Source organism: Hyperoodon ampullatus, assembly GCF_949752795.1.
Source record: "Hyperoodon ampullatus genome assembly, chromosome: 3".
Lineage (NCBI taxonomy): Eukaryota > Metazoa > Chordata > Mammalia > Artiodactyla > Ziphiidae > Hyperoodon > Hyperoodon ampullatus.
Window position 1 is genome coordinate 88,123,542 of NC_136916.1, and position 26,533 is coordinate 88,150,074.

General features: G+C 40.5%; 1 protein-coding gene across 4 annotated transcripts in view; it reads right to left on the bottom strand.

Moving 5' to 3' along the window:
- The window catches only part of GALK2 (galactokinase 2), a gene marked incomplete at its 3' end in the record, with an annotated part of 140,185 nt that overhangs the window by 6,725 nt on the left and 106,927 nt on the right, over nucleotides 1-26,533 (bottom strand). For all 4 annotated transcript variants that reach the window (XM_079700108.1, XM_079700106.1, XM_079700107.1 and 1 more), the window contains exon 9: nucleotides 8,276-8,477. In XM_079700108.1, the coding sequence (XP_079556234.1) occupies nucleotides 8,276-8,477 (202 nt within the window). The remainder of the gene's footprint in view (nucleotides 1-8,275; nucleotides 8,478-26,533) is intronic.

Genomic DNA, 26,533 nt, shown 5'->3' on the forward strand with positions numbered 1-26,533 from the left:
AACAAAAATAAACAAATGGGACCTAATGAAACTTAAAAGCTTTTGCACAGCAAAGGAGACCATAGACAAGACGAAAAGACAACCCTCAGAATGGGAGAAAATAATTGCAAATGAATCAACAGAAGAAGGGTTAATCTCCAAAATATATAAACAGCTCATGCAGCTCAATATTAAAAAAAACAAACAATCCAATCCAAAAATGGGCAGAAGACCTAAATAGACATTTCTCCAAAGAAGACATACAGATGGCCAAGAAGCACCTGAAAAGCTGCTCAACATCACTAATTATTAGAGAAATGCAAATCAAAACTACAATGAGGTATCGCCTCACACCAGTTAGAATGGGCATCATCAGAAAATCTGCAAGCAACAAATGCTGGAGAGGGTGTGGAGGAAAGGGAACCCTCTTGCACTGTTGGTGGGAATGTAAATTGATACAGCTACTATGGAGAACAGTATGGAGGTTCCTTACAAAACTAAAAATAGAATTACCATATGACCCAGCAATCCCACTACTGGGCATATACCCTGAGAAAACCATAATTCAAAAAGACACATGTACCCCAATGTTCACTGCAGCACTATTTACAATAGCCAGGACATGGAAGCAACCTAAATGCTCATGGATAGACGAATGGATAAAGAAGATGTGGTACATATATACAATGGAATATTACTCAGCCATAAAGAAACGAAATTGGGTCATTTGTAGAGACGTGGATGGATCTAGAGACTGTCATACATAGTGAAGTAAGTCAGAAAGAGAAAAACAAATATCATATGTTAACGCATATATGTGGAACCTAGAAAAATGGTACAGATGAACCGGTTTGCAGGGCAGAAGTTGAGACACAGATGCAGAGAACAAATGTATGGACACCAAAGGGGGAAGTGGCAGGGGTGGTGGTGGTGTGATGAATTGGGAGATTGGGATTGACATGTATACACTGATGTGTATAAAACTGATGCCTAATAAGAACCTGCAGTATAAAAAAATAAATAAAATTCCAAAAAGAAAAAGTTAACATGTACTTCCAATTCTTCCTAATAAAATTTACTCCAAATTCATAGCAGATTAAAAACTCCATAATTAATTTAGCACAGTTTTGTCCCTTTTTTCCCTCTAAATGAGCTACTTTATTTCCTGGAAAATATCAATAGAATATTACCGCTACTCTGGGACATCAGAATTACTGCACATCAGTAATTCATTTTCCCCCCAATGATCTTCTCTATTGATTTTTTTCATCATCTGTTTTATTCAATAAAATATGTTTTTCATATGAAAGTAGATGTTTAAGGAAGAAAACAAAAATGCTTGCAAACAGATAAAGATTACTCATCTCTTCCTGCCCTTCAAACATTCACCTTATGGCCCAGTAGCTGAACTGAGCCCAAACTCCTATGGTCCAGGCTGAAAAGTTTCTCTGACCCTGGGATTCTAGGATTATCCTGAGTTCCTAGGCTGGCAAGGGGCTAGTTTGTAATCTGGTAATTAAAAAAAACCAAAAAAACAAAAAACTGTCATGCAGCCATGTCAAACTACCTCTTCTTGTGGAAAATGCTGAGAAAAATGGAGGTGTCACTGAAGTATCTCTGAAAGACACTAAAATCTGGGCATCAAAGCTAACATGGCATGGTTTAGAGAAGAACAGTATGCCCTCTTACTTGATTTTCTAAGACCCAAACTATGCCATTTTTCTGGACTCAAGTCAACCAGGTCTCTCATGGTCTTCAATGAACTTCTAGGCATATTTTCTTACACTTTCTCATTTGTACTGTTTTTGAAAACTGTGGTTTCAAAATTGAACCTAAAGCAAACTCAGAGTGTTTCTAACTGGCTGCAAAACCCATAGGAATTGTGCCAGGAGGCCTAGTTTCCTGACTATCCTGCCAGTTTCCCGAGGGCAGACACTAGAAGTCCTTCTAGGTAAATACATTATTCACTTTTAAGTCTCCAGAGCTGTTATGTCACCACCCTTCCTGCTGCAAATGAAAATGAACTGGATTGCATCAACCACATGGTCTGAAATCATCAGGGCTCAAATTTCCCCAATAGAGAACAATAAGTGCTATTATAAACAGTCCTCTGCCCCTGAGTAAGTGGCATTTGTGTTCACAAATCGGGGGCTCCCCCAGCAGCTGGTCAGCAGCCTGCCCAGCTATACACACTCACAAAGGCAGAAAGATCCTGACTGCAGTGTGCCCCACTGGTGCTTAATATGCCCTTTGGTATGTGCCACAGAAATTGCGAGAGAGAGCCAGAAGTTAGGAAACCAATAAGCTATAAATTAAGAAAGAAAAATAGGTGAGCTAAGAGTGTTTAGTGAACTTTTCACATTTGCAATTTTTTCCTAGGAACAGTAAGACATTAAAAATACAGCTCCTGAGCTATTGCACATCAGAGAGGCAACACAAAAGTTATGAAAACCAAACCCCTAAAATCCCAAATATCACCTTGATGATTGTGGTCACTTGACTGGGAATAACCTGGAAGGGTTGGTCAAAACAACAAAAGCAGCCTCTCAGCCTTATAAAGCATGATCTACCAAACAAAGGCTAGAGCAGACAAGAGATGGAGATTATAAGGAATGTTCCCTTTGATCCTTTTTATCACTGAAAAGTGTATTCCTATAACCAACTTTCCAGACACCTAAGTATAGCCTGAGTAAAACTTCCTGCTTTTAAATGAACTGAGTTGACCATAAAGCACTTACTAAGGTAAGGCACAGATCAAAGGTGGTGTTGAGGGGGGAGGGGGGAGAGATCCAGTAAGACCCAACTCTGCCACAAATGGCAAAGAGAGAAAGCAAGGAATTGTGCCTTGTATTTTAATTCAATTTTATTTATTTCAAGATAAATATTGATATACAAATGGATATCAAATTATTTCAGAAAATCTTGAATTTACGGACAGGTTATTATCTATCTCTAATTTCAGGCCAGCATAATTCCAGGCATTTTGTACATTCTAATAAGTGGCTGCTGGATCATTATATTTGTTTTAAAATATGAAAATGTATACTGTTTATTTTTAATTAAATTAATGTTAAAAACTTCAACTATGTGAAACAAAGTAAAATAATAAAGGAAAGTGATGATGCTTGCCCAGTTATAAAATAACTCTTAAATAAACAAAATGTAAATTGTAAGAAATGGCTAAATTTTAAAGAAAAATATTTTGAGTAATATAAAACACTTTCGAAAGCATATATATATATATATATATATATATATATATATATATGCAGTCAGTAATGTACTCTTTTTCTGGAAAGACTTCTAGCTTCTGCTCTAAGCCTAGAATTTTCCAATTAGAATCTCAGGAAAACACAGCTTCCAGAACAATTTCTATGATTTTTACAGCCAGATTAGAAACACTTTCAGATTGCTTTAGATTCAAGAAACCACAGGCTTCAAATACTGTTCGAATGAGAAAGTATAAGAAAATATAACTGCATGTCTATTTTAGAAATTTAAGCCACAAATGTCATTGAAGACCAGTTGGTTTGGTTCCGACAAATGGCATACATACTGGGGGGGGGGGGAGGGGGACAATAAATAGAAGACAGAAGCCCAAAGACCAGCGGGCCCCTAAGGCAGCTGAAATGGCTCTCTCCCTTTTTCTTGACAGAGTGTCAGATTAGCCCATAAGAGCATGAGGAAAAGAGCACACACATGTGGATTTGCACTTCATTCTTCCCCATTCCGACCTGCTCGGGAGAATGACTGCAAGAGGCTGAGCAGCATGGCCAGCCATGGAATAAAACTGTGGGAATACTTCTGAGGAAGACAGCAAATTAACTTTGGTAACCTTTGTTGGTCTATAAAAATTTGTCATTTATCTTTCTTAATAGCTTGGGCAATAATGCAGCAATGAGTCCTCTGTAATTCCAACAAGTGTCAAAACGAAGATAAAGGCCATTAACTATTTTTTCTTAAGTATAACCAGGGAAACCGATAAAGAATGAGCTGTTTCACATATAATTGACTTGGTTTCAAAATTGTTTTGTGTTCCTCAGTAAATCCTACTTTAAAATTTAGCCATTTCTTAAAATTTACATTTAGTTCATTTAAAAGAAGCATTTTATAATTGGGCAAGCTTCATCTATTTCCTTCATTATTAAACTTTATTTCACATAACTGAGATTTTCTAACATTAATTTAAAAAAAAAAAAGTAGTCTAACTGTGTAAGTATAGTTTCCTTCTCCCTCCCTGGCCCTTTCTTTGGATTCTAAACTGATTTTCTCTTGAAGAGCAGCGAAAGGCTCAGCTGAAAAAATGCAAGCATTTGTGATCTCTTCTATGCTTTTTCCCCCCCTTCTCTCTACTTGGGTCATAAAGTAGCTTCCTATACGTTGTCCTATAGACAAGCTACCTAGAGACGCCTTTTGAATATGGTCTAGCTCAGATCACATTAAGATTTGTAGATAGAGCCCTGAGTATTCTAGGCATCGAATCCTTCATTCACTCAATCAATTAGTTGTTTTCTCAAGCAAATAGTTTCCAAGCAGGCCTTCAGAAAAACTAAAGGAATTTGAAGTGCCACAAGTAGGCCAGGGAGTGTGATCTAAAGAGGGTCTTTGGGGACTTCCCTGATGGCACAGTGGTTAACAATCCACCTGCCAATGCAGGGGACACGGGTTTGAACCCTGGTCTGGGAAGATCCCACATGCCGCAGAGCAACTAAGCCCGTGCACCACAACTACTGAGCCTGTGCTCTAGAGCCCGTGAGCCACAACTACTGATCCCATGAGCCATAACTACTGAGCCCATGTGACACAACTACTGAAGCCCACACACCTAGAGCCCGTGCTCCGCAACAGAGTAGCCCCTGCTCGCTGCAACTAGAGAAAGCCCACATGCAACAACGAAGACCCAATGCAGCCTAAATAAATAAATTTAAAAAAAATAAATAAATAAAGAACGTCTTTGGTGGTGCTCCTCCTTGAAGCCTCTTCAGCTTCCCTCCTCCCTCTTCTGGTCTACCCAAGGCAACCAAACTTCTCAGGCTGCCCAGTCTTAGTCACAACTTGCCCATTGGTGTTAACTTTTCTTTAAGGGGACAGGGAAGTGTGGAGGTGGTGGTGATTCTTATGCAAAACAACACTCCACCAGAGGTTGAGTTTATGGCACAGTGGCCCACACCAGGCCTTGCCAGGGTCCTTCCCCTCCACCACTTGCCTGGCCCACTAAGATAGTCAGAAAGCTTCAGAAGGAACTAGGGCTTAAAGGTGTTGCCATTTTTTATTTAAACCTCTCCCTGCATTTACCATTTGCTACTCTCCTACTGTCTTTCTCTCCCTGGTTTTTAACCATTCTGTTTTACCACTATCTTGCATTCTTCTGCATTCTTCCCTTTTTTCCCCATACATCCACACAAAAGAAAGTGCCAGACCTTTTGAAAATAGAGTTTAGACTACAATTTCCCATGGGACACAAATAGCCTACTGAAAAGTATTTGCTGACTGAGGAAGGAATGGCATCAATGACTATATCTACTTAATTCTCCTGGGCTGTCCTCCTCTGAGGTTGCTCTACCACTCAGGACCTTTTAGTAACTAGCAACCAACTGGAGTATTTGGAGAATGTTACCTACTGGTCACAGTGACAGCAAAGAAAGAATTATATAAAGAAGCTTAGGGACAAGACAACTATTCTGGCCAATAGTTCCAAAATGCCAAAAGATAATCTTTCAACATGGGAAACTCGTTCCTTATATGGTTATGGAATAAGTAGAAATTACTTTTGATACTTAGCAATTCCAGACAAAAAAACCATAAAAAAGGGAATGAGCTCCTTATGCTAGACACAACTGAATTTTCCTCAGAAAAGCAATACAGCAAATGAAAATGGGCTAAACAGAGACACTTTAGCTTCCAGTAAGAAAAGGCAAATAAACAAATAAATGAAAAAAAACAAAAGGTTTGCTCTTCCAAACCCTTTTAAGACACAGCCACTAAATCTTTCATTAGAACCACATTTAAAAAAATATATAGACCTATAGACTGCTAGAACAGAAAAACACACTGGAGATCATAAAGCAAGGCAATAGTCCAAAGTCACAGAGCTCAGAATGAAAAGAGGCAGAGCTAGAACTCAACCTTCCTAACTGCCAGCCCAGTTTTCATCCTTCTCCTTCCCTGCTCAACATGGCTTTGCTCCATGTTCAAATACTACAACCTGTGACAACCAAAGTCTCCAGCATTAAAGCTTTAAAGCTGGAAAAGGAAAATAGGTAAAAAATGACCCACGTTAAAATACAATCACATCTCAGTATGACCCAAGGAGAGAGAAACAGGTGAGGCAAAAAACACTGGATCGGGAGCTAGGCTTTCCCACTGACGCATTATGTTACCTTGTTCAGATCTCTTAACCTCTTAGTGGTCTCTTGATCTTGAAGGCCTCTTCCTGCTTTCATATCTTATGGTACTAGAAGATAATTGTGACCCAGAAATGTGAAGCCCGGCCTTGGGAAACAAGGAAATTTTCTCAGGCCAAAAACCCGGGAGTCATCTTGGTTCCTCCCTTTCACCCATACAGCAATTGTCTTGACTCTTCCTTCAAGGCATATCTGGCCTAGAATCATTTCACACTTCTACTGCCACCTTCTTCTACTCAAAGTCAGAGTGCTTCCAATGGCTGACAAGGCCCAGGGGTATGACTCCCCACTACCTCTCTTACTTCATCACTCTCTCCTTCCTGAACTGCCCTCCAAGCACACTGGTCCTCCTGCTGTTCCTCACATGTGACAGCCATGTACCTACATCAAGACCTCTCTACTTGCTATTCTCATTACTTCACTTCCTTCAGGTCTTTGCTCAAATATCATCTCCTCAGAGAGGCCTTCTTCAGCCACTCAATATTATCAGCCGCTCAATATAAAGTACTAGTACACACCCCTAGTACTCTCCATCCCTTCTAATTTTTTTTTCATAACACATCACTACCACTCAATTTATTTTTAATTGTCATTTCCCTCTTTACCCATGAGAATGTAAGCTTCATAAAGACAAGAGCTGGTTGACCATCCCAGAACAAGCAAGTTCATTAAAGAATTCCAGGAGGCTGGCAAATGCCCCTCCACTGCTTTTCAGGTGGGATTCAAACTACCCCACTATCTTCTTAGCAACGATGCTTCTTCCTAATTTCTGCACAAATCATTCCACTTCCTCTTATTTCCAGAACTGAACAATATCTGTCCCTTCCATTCACTGGGCCCTTGCTATTTTCAGAAAAGAGCACTTAGAATGATACAAGCTCTGGAAGGCTTTTTGGCAATTAGTGAGCAAACATTGACGTCAGCAGAGTGATTCTCATCAATGCTATGTTCAAGTCTCTCGACAAGCTGGGTTACATATGCCATTTGTGATCACTGGAGCTACTTGGTTTAAACTTTTCGGGCTGGGAATGTGGCAATGAGTGAGGCAAGCCACAGGTGCCAAGTAGTTAATTATTTTCATTGCTAACTGCAGGCAGTTTTGTATGATTTTTTTTTCTCACAGTGGAAATAACATCTAGCCATTTGAGAGTCCTCCCAATTTCCCTTTCTGTTCTCCAAGGTAAGTGAGCTCCTTCTGGGTAAAGGAACCATTTTACTCTTTTATCCATTCTCTAGCAATTATAAGGAAGTTGTTCTCAGGCTTTGTGAAAGAGTTTCCCTCTTTACATTTCTGTCTCAACTTACCATTCATAAACTGGACTTTCTTCAGTCCTTTTCCCAAATTGCCTAACCTAAACCTGGAAGACAGGAAATGCTGACTCTCTGGGCAATTCCTTCAGCAACCTCTCCCCTGAAAATACATTTCTATCAGGCTTGAGGTCCTCTTTCCTTTTTCTCCCCTCGTTTGAATAAAAGTACTAAACTTAGGACACCAAACAGGAAGGGGATGCTGGTAGAGCTGCAGTGTAGTGGGAAACACTGCTTAAAATATCATGAGAAGAAAGTAACGACAGGGTCTGTGTCTGAGCAAATCTCCCTGAAACACTTAATCATCCAAAGATGGAAAAGTCTTTTTTATGATGTTGTGAAGAACTGACTCCAAACCTGGAGCTTCGTAAAGCCATGGAGTCAAGTCTCCAATCTTTCATCCTACAGATTTTTAGGAGGGAACAAGTCTAGCTCTATGTCACAGGCCACCCCTCTTATAGGAAGTGGGAAAGGATCTTCCTTCACTTAGAAAATTACAAAAATGCTGCTTTTTTTCCATTAACTTAAACAGTTTCCTTGGGCAGCACCCTGCAGCCCCTGCCACACTGCTCTTTCAGACTCACTGACAGATGTCCACCAGCTGGTCCAGCTCAGGGCAGCTACACTCATACATGTCCCGGCAGCTCACGTGGCTCTGGTTCATTAACTCCCCCAGCAGCTGGACCGTGTTGTCAGGTGCTTCTTCACATATCTTCTTAAACTGGAGCACTCTCGCAGCCTCGCTATACACGTGCTTTGCCCGCTGGTAGAGTTTGAAGGTGAGCACTTAGGAAGGAAGGGGATGGTGAACAAGGTTAGAGATAGTTACTGGCCAAAAAGAAAGAAAGAAAGTAAGGGAGGGAGGGAGGGAGGGAGCAAGGGAGGGAAGGAGGAAGGAAGGAAGGAAGAAATTTTTTAAAAAAGAAATCGTTACTGAACAAGTCAGTGCAAAGAAAAATACAGTTATTGAGAACATCCATTTCTGTCTTTATTATCAGTACCTTAGACTTTAAATAGGTCTTTCTTTCACTGAAAGAATTCTTTATAGTCTAAACTGGTCTCTTTTCAAGTCCATTTTACTTTAAGTTCACGCTCCGAAAGTGGCAGAAGCAGAACACGTCAGGACGTCTTACCCCAGAGCCACATTCTTTCCACTGTGATCCACCAGAAAGAACCACTAAAAATGCTTATGCTAGCAATTTTATTTATAAAAATGTTTCCTATATCTAAGCACAGTTACTTATATATGTGTATGTGTGTGTGTAAAAAAGCACAATTATTTATATATGTGTATATAGCGTAGCATTATCATAGCAGAAAATAATCAATTCAAATGTCTAATAACAGAAAATATTTTTTAAATTATGCTACCTCTATTACAAATATTATTGCTACTTAAACACAGATTCTAAGATAATTTACTACATGGAAAATTGTTCATTATTAAGTGAAAAAACAAGATACAAAACTATGTGTATACATTTTAATTTTTAAAAATTATAGAAGGCACCAAAATGTTAACAGTCATCATCTCTCTGTGGTACATTGTGGGTGATTTTATTTTCTCCTTGACATATTTCTGTACTTTACAGATTATCTACAATGACTCTAACTTCAGTTACAGAAACATGTCCTGCTGCAACGGCTGTGTCTATAGTGCTTATGTATTCCCTTGAATAACAACTGAGACCTCCTTACCATTCATTTTCAACCGTGCTGAACAGTGGCTGAGCTGGTGCAGTGGGTCTGGGAAAAATTTGGAAAATAAATGGAAGCTAAGCTACCTGGCCTGCTGGAAAGAGCCTGGGCTGAGAATCCAAAGGTCTGTCATTTGTTCTCATCTGTGTGACAACTCACTGTACCCAAGTTGCTACTTCTATAGAACTCCAAAATGAGGCTGAAAATTATTTCTCAGGATCCTTCCTGCGCTAACATTTTATGATTCTATGAAGAACTTCCTCCAAGAATTCCCCTCATATTGTTGTATTTTGGAAAAAGGATGATAACTGTGACCATTGCCTTCTGTTTGCATCCCCAGTTCTACTCTCTGCCCTTCTCTACCTGCTGTCTGCCCCAGAAGGCTGACCTGGATGGATTACAGCAGTGGGTTCCCTTGCCTCTAGATTGGAGAAAGGGAGAAGATCAGCAAGAGATGGGAGGGAATTATATCCTTCCTGCTCACTGGGTGGTGATATGCGCGAGCAGACGCAAACACAGTTCATTATATCAATAGCATGATTTCTGTTTAACTCAAACACATAAGACCTGCAACAAATTTTTATACTTGACTTAAATCCCTCAAACCTCCCCCTTATAGGACTCATCCTAGCCACAGCCAGAAAATCAGCCTAATTTGCACTTCACCCGTGACTCCCCTCAGCAATAGAGGGCCCCACCCCTGTATCAGCCTTACTCCACTCAGGCACAATAGTTGTGCAGGAGTCTTCCTACTTATTCAATTTTACCCTTTAACAGAAAACAACAAACATATTCAAGCAATAGTGCTATGATTAGGAGCCCTTACCACCCTATTCACAGCAATATGCACTGTCACCCAAAATGACATTAAAAAAATTGTCGCTTTTTCCACTTCAAGCCAATTAGGGCCTAATGATGGTAAGAATCGGCATCAAACAACCCTGTCTAGCATTCTTACACGTATCTGCACACATGCTTTTTTTAAGGCCATACTATTCACATGCTCCAGGTCCATTATTCACAGCCTGAATGACGAACAAGATAATTTGAAAAATAGGGGGCCTATTCAAGCCCTTACCCTTCACCACAACAGCCCTTATTATCGGATGTCTGGCACTGACAGGAATGCCTTTCCTCACCGGCTTCTATTGTAAAGACCTGATCATTGAAGCCACTAACACATCTTATGCCAATGCCTGAGCCCTATTACTAACTCTAATTGCCACCTCCCTCACAGCTGTCTATAGTACCCGCATTATCTTCTTCGCACTACTAGGACAACCTCGCTTCTCTCCCTTAACCTCCATCAGTGAAAACAACCCCTTCCTAATTAACTCCATCAAACACCTGCTAATTGGAAGTGTCTTTGCCGGATTCATTATCTCCAACAACATCCCCCCAACAACAGTCCCCCTAGTAACCGTACCCCTACACCTAAAACTAACTGCCCTTGCAGTAACCATCCTGGGCTTTGTATTGGCACTTGAAATTAACCTTAACACACAAAACTTAAAATTTATTTACCCCTCAAATACCCTTAAATTCTCTAGTCTCTTAGGATATTTCCTCACCATCATGCATCGTCTACCTGCTTACCTAAACCTATCAATAAGCCAAAAATCAGCATCCTCCCTCTTGGACTCAATCTGACTAGAAAACATTTTACCAAAAACCACACCCCTCATTCAACTAAAGTTCTCCACGCTAATCTCAAGCCAAAAAGGCCTTATCAAACTATACTTCCTATCATTCCTTATTACTCTCACCCTTAGTATGCTTTTATTTAATTACCACGAGTGATCTTCATAATAACCACAACACCAATAAACAGCGACCAGCCAATAACAATCACCAACCAGGTACCGTAGCTACATAACGCCGCAATCCCCATAGCCTCCTCACTAAAAAAGCCAGAGTCACCAGAGTCACTCAGTCTCCCAAGCCATTGAACTTAAACACAACTTCCACCTCCTCATCCTTTAAAAAATATATATAATACCATCAAAAACTCTATTATCAACCCTGAAAGAAACGCCCCCAAAACAATCTTATTAGAAACCCAAACCTCAGGATACTGCTCAGTGGCCATAGCCATTGTATAGCCAAACACAACTAATATCCCCCCTAAATAAATCAAAGATACTATCAAACTTAAAAATGAACCACCAAAATTCAACACAATCCTACACCCAACACCACCACTCACAATCAACCCAAAACCTCCATAAATAGGTGAAGGTTTTGAAGAAATCCCCACAAAACTGATCACAAAAATAACACTTAAAATAAATACAATATATGTCATCATCATTCTCACATGGACTCCAACCATGACTAATGACATGAACATTCATCGTTGTCATTCAACTATAAGAACACCAATGACCAACATCCGAAAAACACACCCACTAATAGAAATCATCAGCAATGCATTTATTAACCTCTCAACCCCATCAAACATTTCATCATGATGAAATTTTGGCTCTCTACCAGGCATTTGCTTGATCCTACAAATCCTAACAGGCTTATTCCTAGCAATACACTACACACCAGACAGAGCAACTGCTTTCTCGTGGCAGCACACATCTGTCCAGACGTTAATTATGGATGAATCACTCGATGTATACATGCAAACAGAACTTCCATATTCTTTATCTGCCTTTACATTCACGTAGGGCGTGGCCTATATTATGGATCCTGTGCCTTTCTAGAAACATGAAACATCAGGATTATTTTGCTACTTACAGTTATAGCCACTGCATTTATAGGCTACGTGCTACCATGAGGACAAATGTCATTCTGAGGGGCGACAGTCATTACAAACCTGCTCTCAGCAATCCCGTATATTAGCACCACTCTTGTCGAATGTATCAGAAGGATTTTTTCTGATCCATTCGACAAGAGTGGTCATAGGACCACTCTTAAGGTGGTACTAGGATTTTTTCCCCAGCTCCCTCCTTGCAGAGTTGCCTGGAGCTGGCTCTCTTCCCCCACCGAAGGACACTGAACATACTTTCAAGGTAGACTTTTCTACATGACTCTCTCCTCCAGGGTCTGCCTACAGGTTCCTCTCCCCTAGACTATTACTACTTTTTCAGAAGTGCTTTTACATTCTACTTATGAACAAATAAATTATATTAAAGTTTCAGGTTACATTTTTTTCCCCTCCACAGCACCGCCCTCCTTACTCTTGGAGATGAATAAGAAGTTAGAGGAGGGGAATAGCCATTCTTAGGATTTGTGTAAAAGTTTAGTAATTATAAGGGTGGGGCTAACTTTCCTACAAGTTAATAAAGAATTAAATTTTTCTTTCAAGGTTTCTCAACTGAGTCATATAAGATATATTAAACTCACGGTTAACAACTTGCATCAATGAAATGATTCAAGTTCATGTGAATCATCCTATTCTATTTCAAACAGGACCTAAATTTAGTCATCAATTCGAATCGTTTCTTCTTTCACAACGTGTCTTGTAATCATCCCTCCCTTCTAGTCCCACTGTCATTACCCAAATTTACACTATTATTCCCTTTCCTACTTGAACTATCCTGCAGTGATCTCCAAACTTATATTCCTGTCTTAATCTCTCATTCCTGCAACCTACCTTGAGGTTGGTGCCATCGGATTGAGCTCCTAACACACAGCTTGACTCATGTTACTACCCAGAACATTAACTGCTTCCCCAGTGTTTACTATAATCCAAATTCCTGCAAACAACAAGCTCGGTCCCAATAGGATCTCTTCCCTTCAGCCAAAATGGCCTATTTGTAGTTACCCAAACACTCCTTGCTCCTGGGTATACTCATTAATCCATACAGAAATAGTTTCTTGCCCTTTCTCTCCCTGTCGAAATTTTACCTCTTTCTGAAGGTTCCACTTAAACTTTATGCTCCATGAAACCATGACAGACCCAGCTGGAAACAATCTCTTGACTCTGAATTTATACCACACTTGCAGTCCATGGCACACGTTTGGTGCTTGTCATATACTTTCCATGGTAATCGTCTCTCCTGTCTTCACAAAGTTTGCCAACTGCTGAAGACAGAAACCAGATCTTCTGGTTCCATGCATTCGATATTCTGCAACCCTTCACCCCATAGCACCTTCACCAGTGTCTTACATGACAGGTGCTCAGTGGGTGTCCACTGTTGACGATGATATGATTAGGACTCTATTTTTTAACCCCAGTTCAAAATCAAGATACCTCCATTTAGACATTGTTGTAAAAATTTTTAAAAAGTGAGGTGTCAGTACTCACAGCTTACTAAAAATGTTGAGGCTGAGGAAAGGGGACAGCCAGATTCCCTTTGGTATTGAATCTACAACTACTGATACCAAGTAGGTTGAAAAATAAGAAAAAGAGAACTTACAAGTTAAATGTAGGTGGGAATAAAAATATGGCAACATGTTTTGTTCCATCAGTAGCCAGGTCATGTGAATCAGCACACACTGTAATGTGAATTTGTTATTTCCATCAATAACTTCAATGGAAATGGGAATATTATAAATTACTGGGAATTATCATATATATTAAAATACATTATTTTAGGGTCTGGGTAGCAAAATATCCCAAGGTAAGAAAGTCGTACCAACACCCAGCACTGGCACATACCATCTGCAACAACACAGTCTGAAGAAATAAAAGAGGTAGATTTAATAAGAACTCCTCCTCAAAAGCCCTGAATAGAGAAGGGAAAAGATGGGCCATTGTGTCTCACATACATACATGCCTATTAATATAGGCATGTATGTATGTGAGACAGTGCCAATAATTTTATACATGTTAATATAATCCAGGTTATAGAATACACATTTTGAAAGGGAGTAAAATGACTTTGGTAACTGTAGTTTAAAATTGTTCTTTCTAAAAATTGAGGTTGAAACAAAATGTTTAAAATTCTAGCTTTAGGATTCCATATGTTTCAGTTTTACTTCTGAACTACGTCACCTCCCCTAGTCATGGGCCAAGTTACAAAATCAGAGCATGGGGGCGGGGTGGGGTGTGTGTGTGTAAGAAGAGAGTATTGGTTCATTTCTACTGTAATGTCCCATTTATGAAAAAATCATCTAGTTTCCAGGTCCAGTGATATTTATGGCTGCAGCACAAAAGGGCACAATAAAGTGACATCCACTAAGATCACAAAATAGTGCTATTTAGCTGACAGACCACTGTGTTATGTCCCAGTTTGCAAAGACTTTTTTTAAACTTTGAATTATAAAATTTCTCAAATATACAGGACAGTAAAGAAGGTACAATAGCAAATTCCACAAGCCCATCACCTAGGCTGAACAGTTAATCACTTTTTGCCATATTTGCTTCAATTGATATTTTGCTAGTGTTTTAAAATAAATTATAGATGTGACACTTGCTCCCTACGTATTTCAGTGTGCAACTCTATAAAATAAGGATATTTTCTTACATAACCTCCATATCATTATCACACCTAATAAAATTACCAATGATTCCTTAATATCATCTCATATTCAGTCCATATTTAAATTTTCCCAGTTGTTTAAATTTCAGTCAATTTACAGCAGAATCCAACCAAAGTCCACACATTATATTCAGTCTTATATCTAATAAGTCTCTTTTAATCAAGAAGTTACAATGATTTTTGATACTCTGGATTGTCAATATCATATATATAAAATACAAGTATATTTTAGGGCCACATCCTGTAATAAAATTCAGTATAGTCCGTAAGCAACAGTATGCTTTGGTTTTCCTTAGGATTACATAGTCCTTTAAGATTAAATATTTTCCTTTAGGATTAAATATTCTCAAGTAGAAACTGTTCAGAGAGATATGTTTTTTCATATTAAACCTTAGGACTGGTGTTTTGATTTGTGACAAGAAACATTCAGAACGCACTGAGCAGATTACCAGAACCTCACAAACCTGGCACCTCCTTGCGTCTGCTCTCTATTGCAGAGTGTTTCACAGCAAGACTTCAGGAGAGAAACGTCTAATGAGGACTCTTCCTGGGCGTTCTGAAGATGTGTGAGAGATTGCCATTGCTCACACCCACTCAACGGTAGTTAACTCAGACGACAAAGGAAAGGGCAGAAAGGGCATCTGTTTTCAATTGTGATATAAAAATCTTGACAAAGGCTACAACAAATTTGGAGACCACCCTTTAGGAGGGAAACCAGTTCTGTGTTGTCTGGTCATCACAAATGCTCTCTGAATCCAGGGTTCTGGCTTGTTATATGCTGGCAACTCAACAGGTCTCTGTTGTGCAGATACCAAAAAGTTCAAGAAAATCTGAAACTTTGTCTATGAACAAAGCTTTCTTCCCTATCCAGTTAACTTTAAAATGGATGCTCCATCTCTCTATAAACTCTTATAACCCTTGACAGCAATTATTATATTAAAGGATAAAGGAATTGTTTCTTACTGCATGAATGCTCATTGCTGCATGACTACTTCCAAAGCAAATTCAGTTTAAGAATATAACACCAGGGCTTCCCCGGTGGCGCAGTGGTTAAGAATGCGCCTGCCAATGCAGGGGACACGGGTTCGAGCCCTGGTCCAGGAAGATCCCACATGCCGTGGAGCAACTAAGCCCGTGTGCCACAACTACTGAACCTGCACTCTAGAGCCCACGAGCCACAACTACTGAACCCATGAGCCACAACTACTGAGTCTGTGTGCCACAACTACTGAAGCCCGCATGCCTAGAGCCCGTGCTCCGCAACAAAGAGAAGCCACCGCAATGAGAAACCCGCTCACCGCAACAAGAGAAAGCCCGAGCACAGCAATGAAAACCCAACGCAGCCAAAAATAAATAAATAATAATAAAAAAAAGAATATAACACCAGGTGCCATTTTCCTAAAATACTGCTAGTGTCCTATCCCATCCATGGGAAATCTGAGGCTTCAAAGCAGGATATATCACATGGATTTTGAAACAATGACTTTCTCCTCCATGTATCTTAGGTAATTTCTGAATCTAATCCTAAAGTCATGACAGAGATTCTGAGATCTAAATGATCACAGCCGTAAACATTTAAACTGCAACAGATATACACTAAATTCACTTGAATAATGATTTATTTGCTAGCTCTAAACTTTCCTTGCCCTCTGACTTCCTTGGTGAACCTCCAGTACACCACACAGGCTCCCACCTGAGGCCCACTGCCGCAGCTGTTTTGTTAGCCTGGAATGCTCTTCCCCCTGATCTTGACCTGGCTGGCCCCTCCTTGTCATTCAAGTCTCAGCTGTCACAGCTTCAAGAAGACTTTCCCTCAACTCCAGTCTAGAGTAACTCCCTCACATACACATTCTTTCCATCCTGTTTTATTCTCCCAAAACTATTTTATTTATTCTCCCAAACACCATCCAGTTTTCTTGTGTGTTCATTTGTTCAATGGTCTGTGGTTATCTCTCACCACTAGAAGTTCAGCTTCAGGAGAGCAAGGGCCTTGTCTAATCTCTTCACTTTTGTATCTTTAGCAGCTAAAATAGGGTCTGGCACTACAGGAGGGTCTCAATAAATGTTTATTGAAAGAATGGTTTGGTTCCTAGTCTTTGTACAAAACTGCACCAAAACACGGAAAGATAAACAATAGGGAATATGAGGAAGACCTACTAATTTGGCAGTTACTGCTTACTAGCACCTTCACCAAAAAGTGGGGGAAATTTTCTAAAAGAAGGTTTGGAGATAACTGGTAAACTCCAGTGTCCAAAGTATACCTAATGCCCAATGTCACAGATGACTGAGAATCGTTTATCCTGTATTTTGTTTCACAGATGTGGGAGAAAAGAGAGTTCTAAAACAACCAAAATGTGTTTCAAATAAAAGGGAAGGAATAGAAAATAGATCATCATAACCAGTTAAAATAGAAGTTTTTTTTTTTCTTTTAGACAATTGTTGTAGCAAAATTGTGCCTACTTACTTCTACCGTAAAAAGACGGCTATGTAGCTTATGATCAGAGGCCATCTCTAATCAAGGAATCTAAACCAGGGCACAAATAATTGGTTATCTTGTTATATCTTTGGTGGGAAAGGATGAGAAAAAGCCTATGACAGAAGAAACACACTGGGCACCATTTTCCTCATAAAAGCTCTGAGAGCACCAGGTCAGCAGTAGATGGAGGACATGTTCATTCAATCTCTGAAAGAGCCCCACTGATTTAATTTTTTTCACTGATTTAATTTTAAATCCTGCACTCAAGAGCTGTTAGCCTCCCCTTTATTACCTCATCTTCTACTAAGAGTGATGCCAGAAGCACGGAGTAAGATGACCATCCAACGACAGTCAACCAAATAGTTCTTAGTGAGGCCTGGCCGTGTGCCCCACTCTATGCTCCAAATGAGAGGAAAGACCTGTGAAACAGAAGCGCTTGCTATGAGGAACTTACAGCTCAGTTAAACAAATAAGGCAGCCTATGAGACCACTGGAGAGTGACCAACCACAGCAGATATCCAGGGGCTCTAAATGCTAGAGGCACACCAAGAACACAGGGTTTGGTGAGGGAAGAGCTGTAGTGGGAAGTGTCACAGGAGAAGTGCCTGAGCTACAGAGCTTCCTTGCTGTGAGGACAGGATGGCCAAAGGCCCAAGCTGAGAACAGGCAGAGTGTGTTGATGGGCTGAAGGGGGCAAACTGACCAGAACGGGGGGCAGCCTCTTGAGGAGGTTGTCCTCACATCTGAGGCTTTAACATCCTCTGCTATACATGTTACACAAAGGTTGCAAACTCACAACCCGTGGTCCATACCCAACCACAGTGATGCTTTCTTTTCTTTTTTTTTTTAACATCTTTATTGGAGTATAACTGCTTTACAACGGTGTGTTATTTTCTGCTGTATAATAAAGTGAATCAGCTATACATATACATATATCCCCATATCCCCTCCCTCTTGTGTCTCCCTCCCATCCTCCCTATCCCACCCCTCTAGGTGGGCACAAAGCACCAAGCTGATCTCCCTGTGCTATGCAGCTGCTTCCCACTAGCTAGCTATTTTACATTTGGTAGTGTATATTTGTCCATGCCACTCTCTCACTTTGTCCCAGCTTACACTTCCCCTTTCCTGTGTCCTCAAGTCTATTCTCTACGTCTGCGTCTTTATTCCTGTCCTGCCCCTAGGTTCTTCAGAACCTTTTTTTTTTTTTTTAGATTCCATATATATGTGTTAGCATACGGTATTTGTTTTTCTCTTTCTGACTTACTTCACTCTGCATGACAGACTCTAGGTCCATCCACCTCACTACAAATAACTCAATTTCGTTTCTTTTTATGGCTGAGTAATATTCCATTGCATATATGTGCCACATCTTCTTTATCCATTTATCTGTCGATGGACACTTAGGTTGCTTCCATGTCCTGGCTATTGTAAATAGAGCTGCAATGAACATTGTGGTACATGACTCTTTGAATTATGGTTTTCTCAGGGTATATGTCCAGTAGTGGATTACTGGGTCATATGGTAGTTCTATTTTTAGTTTTTTAAGGAAACTCCATACTGTTCTCCATAGTGGCTGTATCAATCTACATTCCCACCAACAGTGCAAGAGGGTTCCCTTTTCTCCACACCCTCTCCAGCATTTATTGTTTGTAGGCTTTTTGATGATGGCCATTCTGACTGGTATGAGGTGATATCTCACTGTAGTTTTGATTTGCATTTTTCTAATGATTAGTGATGTTGAGCATCCTTTCATGTGTTTGTTGGCAGTCTGTATATCTTCTGTGGAGAAATGTCTATTTAGGTCTTCTGCCCATTTTTGGATTGGGTTGTTTGTTTTTTTGATATTGAGCTGCATGAGCTGCTTGTAAATTTTGGAGATTAATCCTTTGTCAGTTGCTTCATTTGCAAATATTTTCTCCCATTCTGAGGGTTGTCTTTTCATCTTGTTTATGTTTTCCTTTGCTGTGCAAAAGCTTTGAAGTTTCATTAGGTCCCATTTGTTTATTTTTGTTTTTATTTCCATTTCTCTAGGAGGTGGGTCCAAAAGGATCTTGCTGTGATTTATGTCATAGAGTATTCTGCCTCTTCAATAAGTGGTGCTGGGAAAACTGGACAGCTACATGTAGAAGAATGAAAATAGAACACTCCCTAACACCATACACAAGAATAAACTCAAAATGGATTAAAGACCTAAATGTAAGGCCAGACACTATAAAACTCTTAGAGGAAAACATAGGCACAGTGATGCTTTCTTGACCCACATGCTGTTTTTTTAACTGGGAAATATTACATAAGAATCCGGATTTCTGCTTTCCCTTGAAAAACTGAATGTTCTGGCAGTACTGAACCTACATTCTTGCACAACAGCTGTTGGCTGGAGCTGAGGAGCAGCTAGACATTTAGAGAGGGCATGCACTTCATTTCCATGCAGTTACCACCATTCCCAATTATCTGATGCCCAGACTGCCTCACTAGTTTACATGTCTGCCTGGTCCCTCTAGGCATCTGTTGTGGGACTCTTTTTCCATAAAACTGTCTGTTACAGGAATTCTTGGCTAGAGAGAGACGAGTGGACAACCAAGTGAGTCATCATTGCCATAATGAGCCACTGTTACTGTTACTAATGAATCTCCCCTCCCTTAGATGTATTGATAGTTCCATATTGAACAAATGTCCATTTTCTTGTAAATTCTACTCTTTGGTCTTAGTTCTGCTCCCCAGACATTTGTAAACATTTGACAGCCCTTGATGGATCTGAAGGAAGCTCTCATGCCTTATGTTTTTTGTTTGTTTGTTTATTTTTTATGCCTTATGCTTTTTACACATGGATGAGGATCCACTTTGTGCTGGTTTTAATACTGAGGGAAAAACAACAAACAAGATAAGCTCTTTACTCTCAAGAAGTAAATCCAGGGGACTTCCCTGGTGGTCCAGTGGTAAAGAATCCACCTTACAATGCAGGGGGCACAGGTTTGATCCCTGGTCAGGGGACTAAGATCCCACATGCCACGGGGCAACTAAGCCTGCACACCACAACTACTGAGCTCGCGTGCCTCAACTAGAGAGCTGGAGTGCTGCAAACTACAGAGCCCACGTGCTCTGGGACCTGCGTGCCACAACTAGAGAGAAGCCCATGCGCATCAACAAAGAGCCCCCACGCCGCAACGAAAGATCCCGCATGCCTCAACGAAGATCCCACGTGCTGCAACTAAAACCTGACACAGCCAAAAATAAAAATAAAATAAAATAAATAATAAAAATAAATCTTAAAAAAAAAAAGAAGTAGGTCTAACAAAAGACAAGTGTTGGTGAGGATGTGGAGAAACTGGAACCCTTGCATGTCGTTGCTGGGAATGCAAACTGGTGCAGCCTCTATGAAAAACAGTACAAAGGTTCCTCAAAAAATTAAAAATACAACTACCTTATGATCCAGCAATCTCACTTCTGGGTATATCCAAAAGTATTGAAATTAGGATCTCAAAGAGTTATTACCACTTCCATGTTCACTGCAGCTCTATTCACAATAGCTAAGCTGTGGAAGCAAACTAAATGTCCATCAATGAATGAATGGATTGAAAGAATGATATATACATTATTATTATTATAGAATATTATTAAGCCTTAAACATGAAAGAAATTCTGCCACATGCAACAACACGGATGGACCTCTTGAGGACATTGTGCTAAGTGAAATAAGCCAGACACAGGAAAACAACGATTGCATGATTCCATCTATATGAGATAGATAGAATCATCACATTCATAAAATTGAAGGCCAGAATGGTGGTTACCAGAGACTAGGGGAGCAAAAAGTGGAGAGTTATTTATCAACAGACAAAAAGTTTCACCTAAGTAAGATGAATGAGCTCTAGAGATTTACTGTACATTTACCTATAGTTAACAATAATGTATTGTACACTTAAAATTTGTTATGAGGATAGATTTCATATCAAGTGTTCTTACCATAATAAAAAATAAAATAAAATAAATCTTTAATAAAAAAGAAGTAATAGTCTACTAGAGAGAAATTGTTAGATATGAACAATAAAGGGTAACAGATGGTAAGGCAGCTCCTCACAGCTAAAGTAGAGGCACAAAGTCAAGATGGTGTCCTGATCTGGAAGCAGAGCCTGAGACAAAAACTTGGGTGCAGGCAGTAGAAATCCAGGAAGCAGGAGGACAAGAATAAGGCAAGTGAAACGGGAAAGAAGAAAAGCAAATAAAAGGTGCTTAATATGCAGGTCACCACTGTGAACAACCACGGCCTAATAGCTTGGGGGCCTCTCCAAAGAACCATGTAGTATGTGTCCCAGAATTGGCCCACCTGTGGATGGGAAGGCTGGGGCATTTATCCATGGACACTCCCATTGTTGTCCCCAGAGGGGTTAACTTCTCCACAAAGATGTGCCTGGACAACACGGCTACCTTCAGTGACTTTGGAGAATGCTCAGGACAGCAAAGAGACACTTGTGCCAGCTGCTAGCTTGACAGGGGCTGCTGACAATGCTGAAAGCAGGTGGGCCGAGGGGATAGGGAATAGTGATCATGACCTTCACAGTCCTCCCGTGAAAAGGTGAAACCAGCCAAGTCTAAAAGATGAGTAGGTGTCCAGCAAACCAACTAAAAGCTAGGGTGAGAAGCAAAGAAAAAGAATGGGAATTTAAGACAGAAGGAACTTCATGAACAAAGACATGGAGGTTAAGAACCATGAAGTGCTTTTAGAGAATCCATAGTACTTGGATCTGATTGGCGCATAGAAAGAGGATGAAGACCAGAAGCAACAAGAAACACAGTAAAAGAGAAAAATGGAAGCAGTAGGCAGAGGTCAGATCACAAGGGCTTTATATTATGCTAAGTAAGGTGTTTACATTGTATCATGTACATAAGTGATTCTTGGCCTTTTCAGGGTTATAGAGCCTTTTGAGAATCAAATAAAAGCTATGGACCTTCTCCCCCATCTGAGTGCATAAATATCTGAAATTCTACACATAGTACAACATACAGATTCCATAACACAATCCTGTGATTCAGGTTAAGAATTCCAGATGGAAACAAGAAAACATTACTGGGTCTTTAGCAACTATACAGTCAGGATTATTGTTTGTAAACAACAGAAACCTACATGAACTAACTTAATCAAAAGGAATTAATTTTAAAGTTATTAGGGAGCTCACAAAATCTATTAAGATTACAGATTCCTATTCTCTATTAGAACTCGAGAACCCAGGTGGGGATGGGTCAGACGCCAAGGGAAACAGGCAGTGAGGACCATTGCCGAAGTCTCTCCACAAGTCTGGATATGACATTGTACTCTATAGATACTTTGTCAATGAACCCTGTGGCTATTAGACTCAAAGCCCGAGACCTAAGCATGTGCCAGGACACAGGATGAACTGAGGATGCTTGCTCACACTCAGGTGACAAGTGACCTGTGAGAGGCAAATCTGACCCCTCAGTTTCCACCATAGGAGGCAAGACCTCTCACCAGTGTGCATACAGCAGCAGATTTCCCCAGGAAAGGGGCCTGGATGCCAAGTAGTTAAACTATGGCATCTGCCCCAGCAGCAGTGAAATATCACAGCTCTGTTAGCATTAAAGTCTTTTCTCCAGACCAGCCCCCCAGTTTCTCTCACATGATTGGATTTCAAGTCTCCTTCACTGATTACTTCTCTGAACACACGTTAGTCTGTGTATGCCCTTCTTAAAAGTGGTTCCCCCAGTTGGTCTGAGGAGTGCAAAGTAGAGCTGGACCATCATCTCCCTCATTCTCAATACAGTGAGTTTCTTCATGTAGCCTCACAGCGCCAAACTGAGTAAAGATTGTGTGGCAATGGAAGAACGCAGAGCACTGGTTTTCGAGCTAAGAAGTGATAAATATTTTGGGAATCAGACTTAACTTGGATAGAGACTTCATCTCAGGATAATTAATCAAAACAAAATACTTTCCCACTGTTTGGGTGGGGGGCTAAAAGCAGTTGTGGTTTTAGCCGTCTTTGCACAGTCATGGATCTGCATGCTACTGGCCAATTTCTCTCCAAACACAAAGCTCCTCTGGGCTAAACCAAGAGCTGGTTTCCAAGGACAGCCATCCAGAGGTGGGTGGGGTAGACCACTTCAGAACCCACTCCAGAGCCCTCTGTGTTCCTATGCAGCACAGTTGTAAGTCCCAGCTCTGAGGCATAGAATCTTTGGAGTATTTAAGCAGTAGAATGGAAAACCACTATACAGTCCTCATGGAAGTTGGACTGTGGTTTCAAATTTATTTTCCTAGTAATAATATTTTTCATAAATGTGAAGTTTCTGAAATGGTCAAACCCACAAAAAATAAACTGCTGTTTTCAGCCACATTAATGTCCCATTCCCATGCTGCAAAGACTAAATTAAATTAGCATTTTACATTTAAGGGGGAAAAAAGCTTTAACTACCTGCTTTTAAAAAGCAAAACCACTGATGAAAAAAATATATATGCACTTTCAACACAAACCTCATTAATCCACGGAAAACTACATTCCAAGAGGCACTTGTGAATATTTTCAAATCCACAGCATAATGCCATCTTGTCTGTACACAGTAACAGCACCCGCACATGTTTATAGCTTCACTTTCTCAGATTTCCAGGAGCAGCAAGAGCCAGCCCTGTCTGTGTCATAATAAATTCTACTCCTCTATCTTGAAACCTTTGCTTCACTCTGCTGTGGTCACCGTCACCTGCATTCTACTCTCTGGCAATATAGTAAGCTCCTGTTAACCCCTGGGCCACTCAAATGATGAGACAGAGTCCATCACTCCCTTCCTTTTCATTCTATACTCTACCTTCCTAGTTCAGATTCTTATCATCCCAGGTCTGAACACATACTCTACCTTCTCACAGGTCTCCCTCTCACCTCCTATCAACATGTATACAGCTGCCATAATAAACTTCCCAAATCACCCTTTTGTTGGGGTGTTCCCCAATATTTCATTGCATCAAATGCTGCATTATTTTTTCATTCTCCAATAAATGAGGGCACACACATTCCAATCCAGCAGGACACACCGAGTCTTCTGAATGTGCCCAATCCTTTCCTACCTCTTACGGTGTGTATGTGTCACTTCCTGCTTGCAATACCACACTCCATCACTGCCTGTCCAACAGGGGAGGCTCCGCATTGGTACTGTACCCAGACTAGTTCTGTAATCCCCGAATCTCAATGTCAGCACGAATGCCCCTCCTCCATGAGGCTCTCCCAGAACATTCCAGTAACTGATTACTGTGTGTTCCCTTCTAAGTATAATTATCACACACTACTTTATGAGGGCAAAGACTGTGCCATCTTCATCTTTATAGCCCAACCTAATAGAGTGTCTCGAATAGAGCAGGTTCTCAATAAATGTCACCTCCCATCCCATCAGCAAAGGAAGAACCTGAGGTTGCTTGCTGGATGAGCTGCATTTTTATGTTCTCCTCTCTTTCTTGAGGAAGCTATACTTTCCAATTAACTTTCCAGAACTGCCCTAAAACTTTGTTTTTGAAAAACGTGAAAGGAACAGACAATCTCAAGTCATCTGAAAAGGAGCTCAGGGAGTTGGGAAGGAATCTTGGTCAGAGCTGAATGAAGGGCTATGGAAAACAATGGTCACACTTGCCTGGAGCTGGCCTGTCCTGGTATTTTAACATAAAAGGGAATGAGTTCTTGTCTTTGTTTTCTCCTATGAATTGAATTACAGGGGGGGAAATGTAAGAGACAAAAAAGATGAAGAAGCAAAGGAGAAATCAGTGCTTATCTGAGAAATAAGTAGTATATTTCCATCAGAACACTTTAATGATAACTTTATTGTTGTCTTCCCACAAAATGCTAAATAAATGAGAGCAAGGACTATCTGCCCTTACTGATTGCTAATGCTTCGTCTCTAGCAGGGTGCTTGAATAGTTGCCCTCAACTGAGTATTTGTTGAGCAGGGGAATAAAACTTTGCTTCTGGTTTCTTATAGTATTCACTTATTTGACAATATGGTCAAAAAGTAGTAGTTTACCAAAATACAACAACAGTTTAAGCAAGTGAGAAGCTATGTTATGTGCCATGAAAAAGACCCAACAAGACTACACAGGATGTTGCCCAGAGTTTGCTGTTGAGCAGCATGCACTGGAGCAGACCAGGAAGGTGACATGGGCACTGGCTGAGGGGGGACTGGGAGTGAGGGACCTCTGACTCGTTTTAAATGTGGCCCTCTTCTTAATTTCCTCATGGCAAGTATTGAAGATAATATACCTACACTACACCTAGACTTTCCAAAATGCAGTGTAGTATTAGGGAAGATAAAACTGTTTCAATTTCACAAACATCTAATGAGATGTCCCTATTCTCAAGGTGCTTGCAACATAACTGGTGATATCCTGAAGAGATAAATGAGGATGCTGCTATTTCACAGAAGCCTATGATTGCAAATATGTTTATGCAGCTCTCTGGGGACCAGGGTGAGAAGTGAATGCACACAGGCATGAGTTTGTTTGTGGTTTCTCTGTGTTTGTGTTTATGTGCTTCTTCATAAACAAGCCGTGTGTACACGTCAGTCTCTCCCCTTTATCAGATTCAATTTCGCTTTATTTTTGTCCATATGACTCTTTCCCTTTTGATCTTCATCTCTCTGTCCCCTTCCCCCATAAGTCTAAAATACAGAAATGAAGCATATATCTTGTTATTTCTTGTGTTGAGTAGAATTTTACATCCCTTGTTCTTGGAACAGGTTATAGTTTCCCATTAAAAGAATAAACATATTGCTTTCCTATGCAGGTGGTCTCTGGTTTTTTTTTTTAATGTTGCATCAGTGGTCCTTGACAGAAGAAAGGCTTTCTAACACTAGAGAGGTCTAATGGACTGAGGGGGTGCTCATTCTTATGGTCTCTCCTACCCCATTCCCTCCTAAAGACAATAAGAGGAATCATCTTCCTCAAACTTTTTTTAAAAAAAACTATGCAATGGGGCTTCCCTGGTGGTGCAGTGGTTGGGAGTCCGCCTGCCGATGCAGGGGATGCGGGTTCGTGCCCCGGTCCGGGGGGATCCCGCGTGCTGCGGAGCGGCTGGGCCTGTGGGCCGTGGCCGCTGGGCCTGCGCATCCGGAGCCTGTGCTCCGCAACAGGAGAGGCCGCGACGGTGAGAGGCCCGTGTACCGCAAAAAAAAAAAAAAACTATGCAATGTCTCTGCCCTTAACATAGAGTGGTGCCCTGTCATGTTTTCATCTGGAACGTATAGCA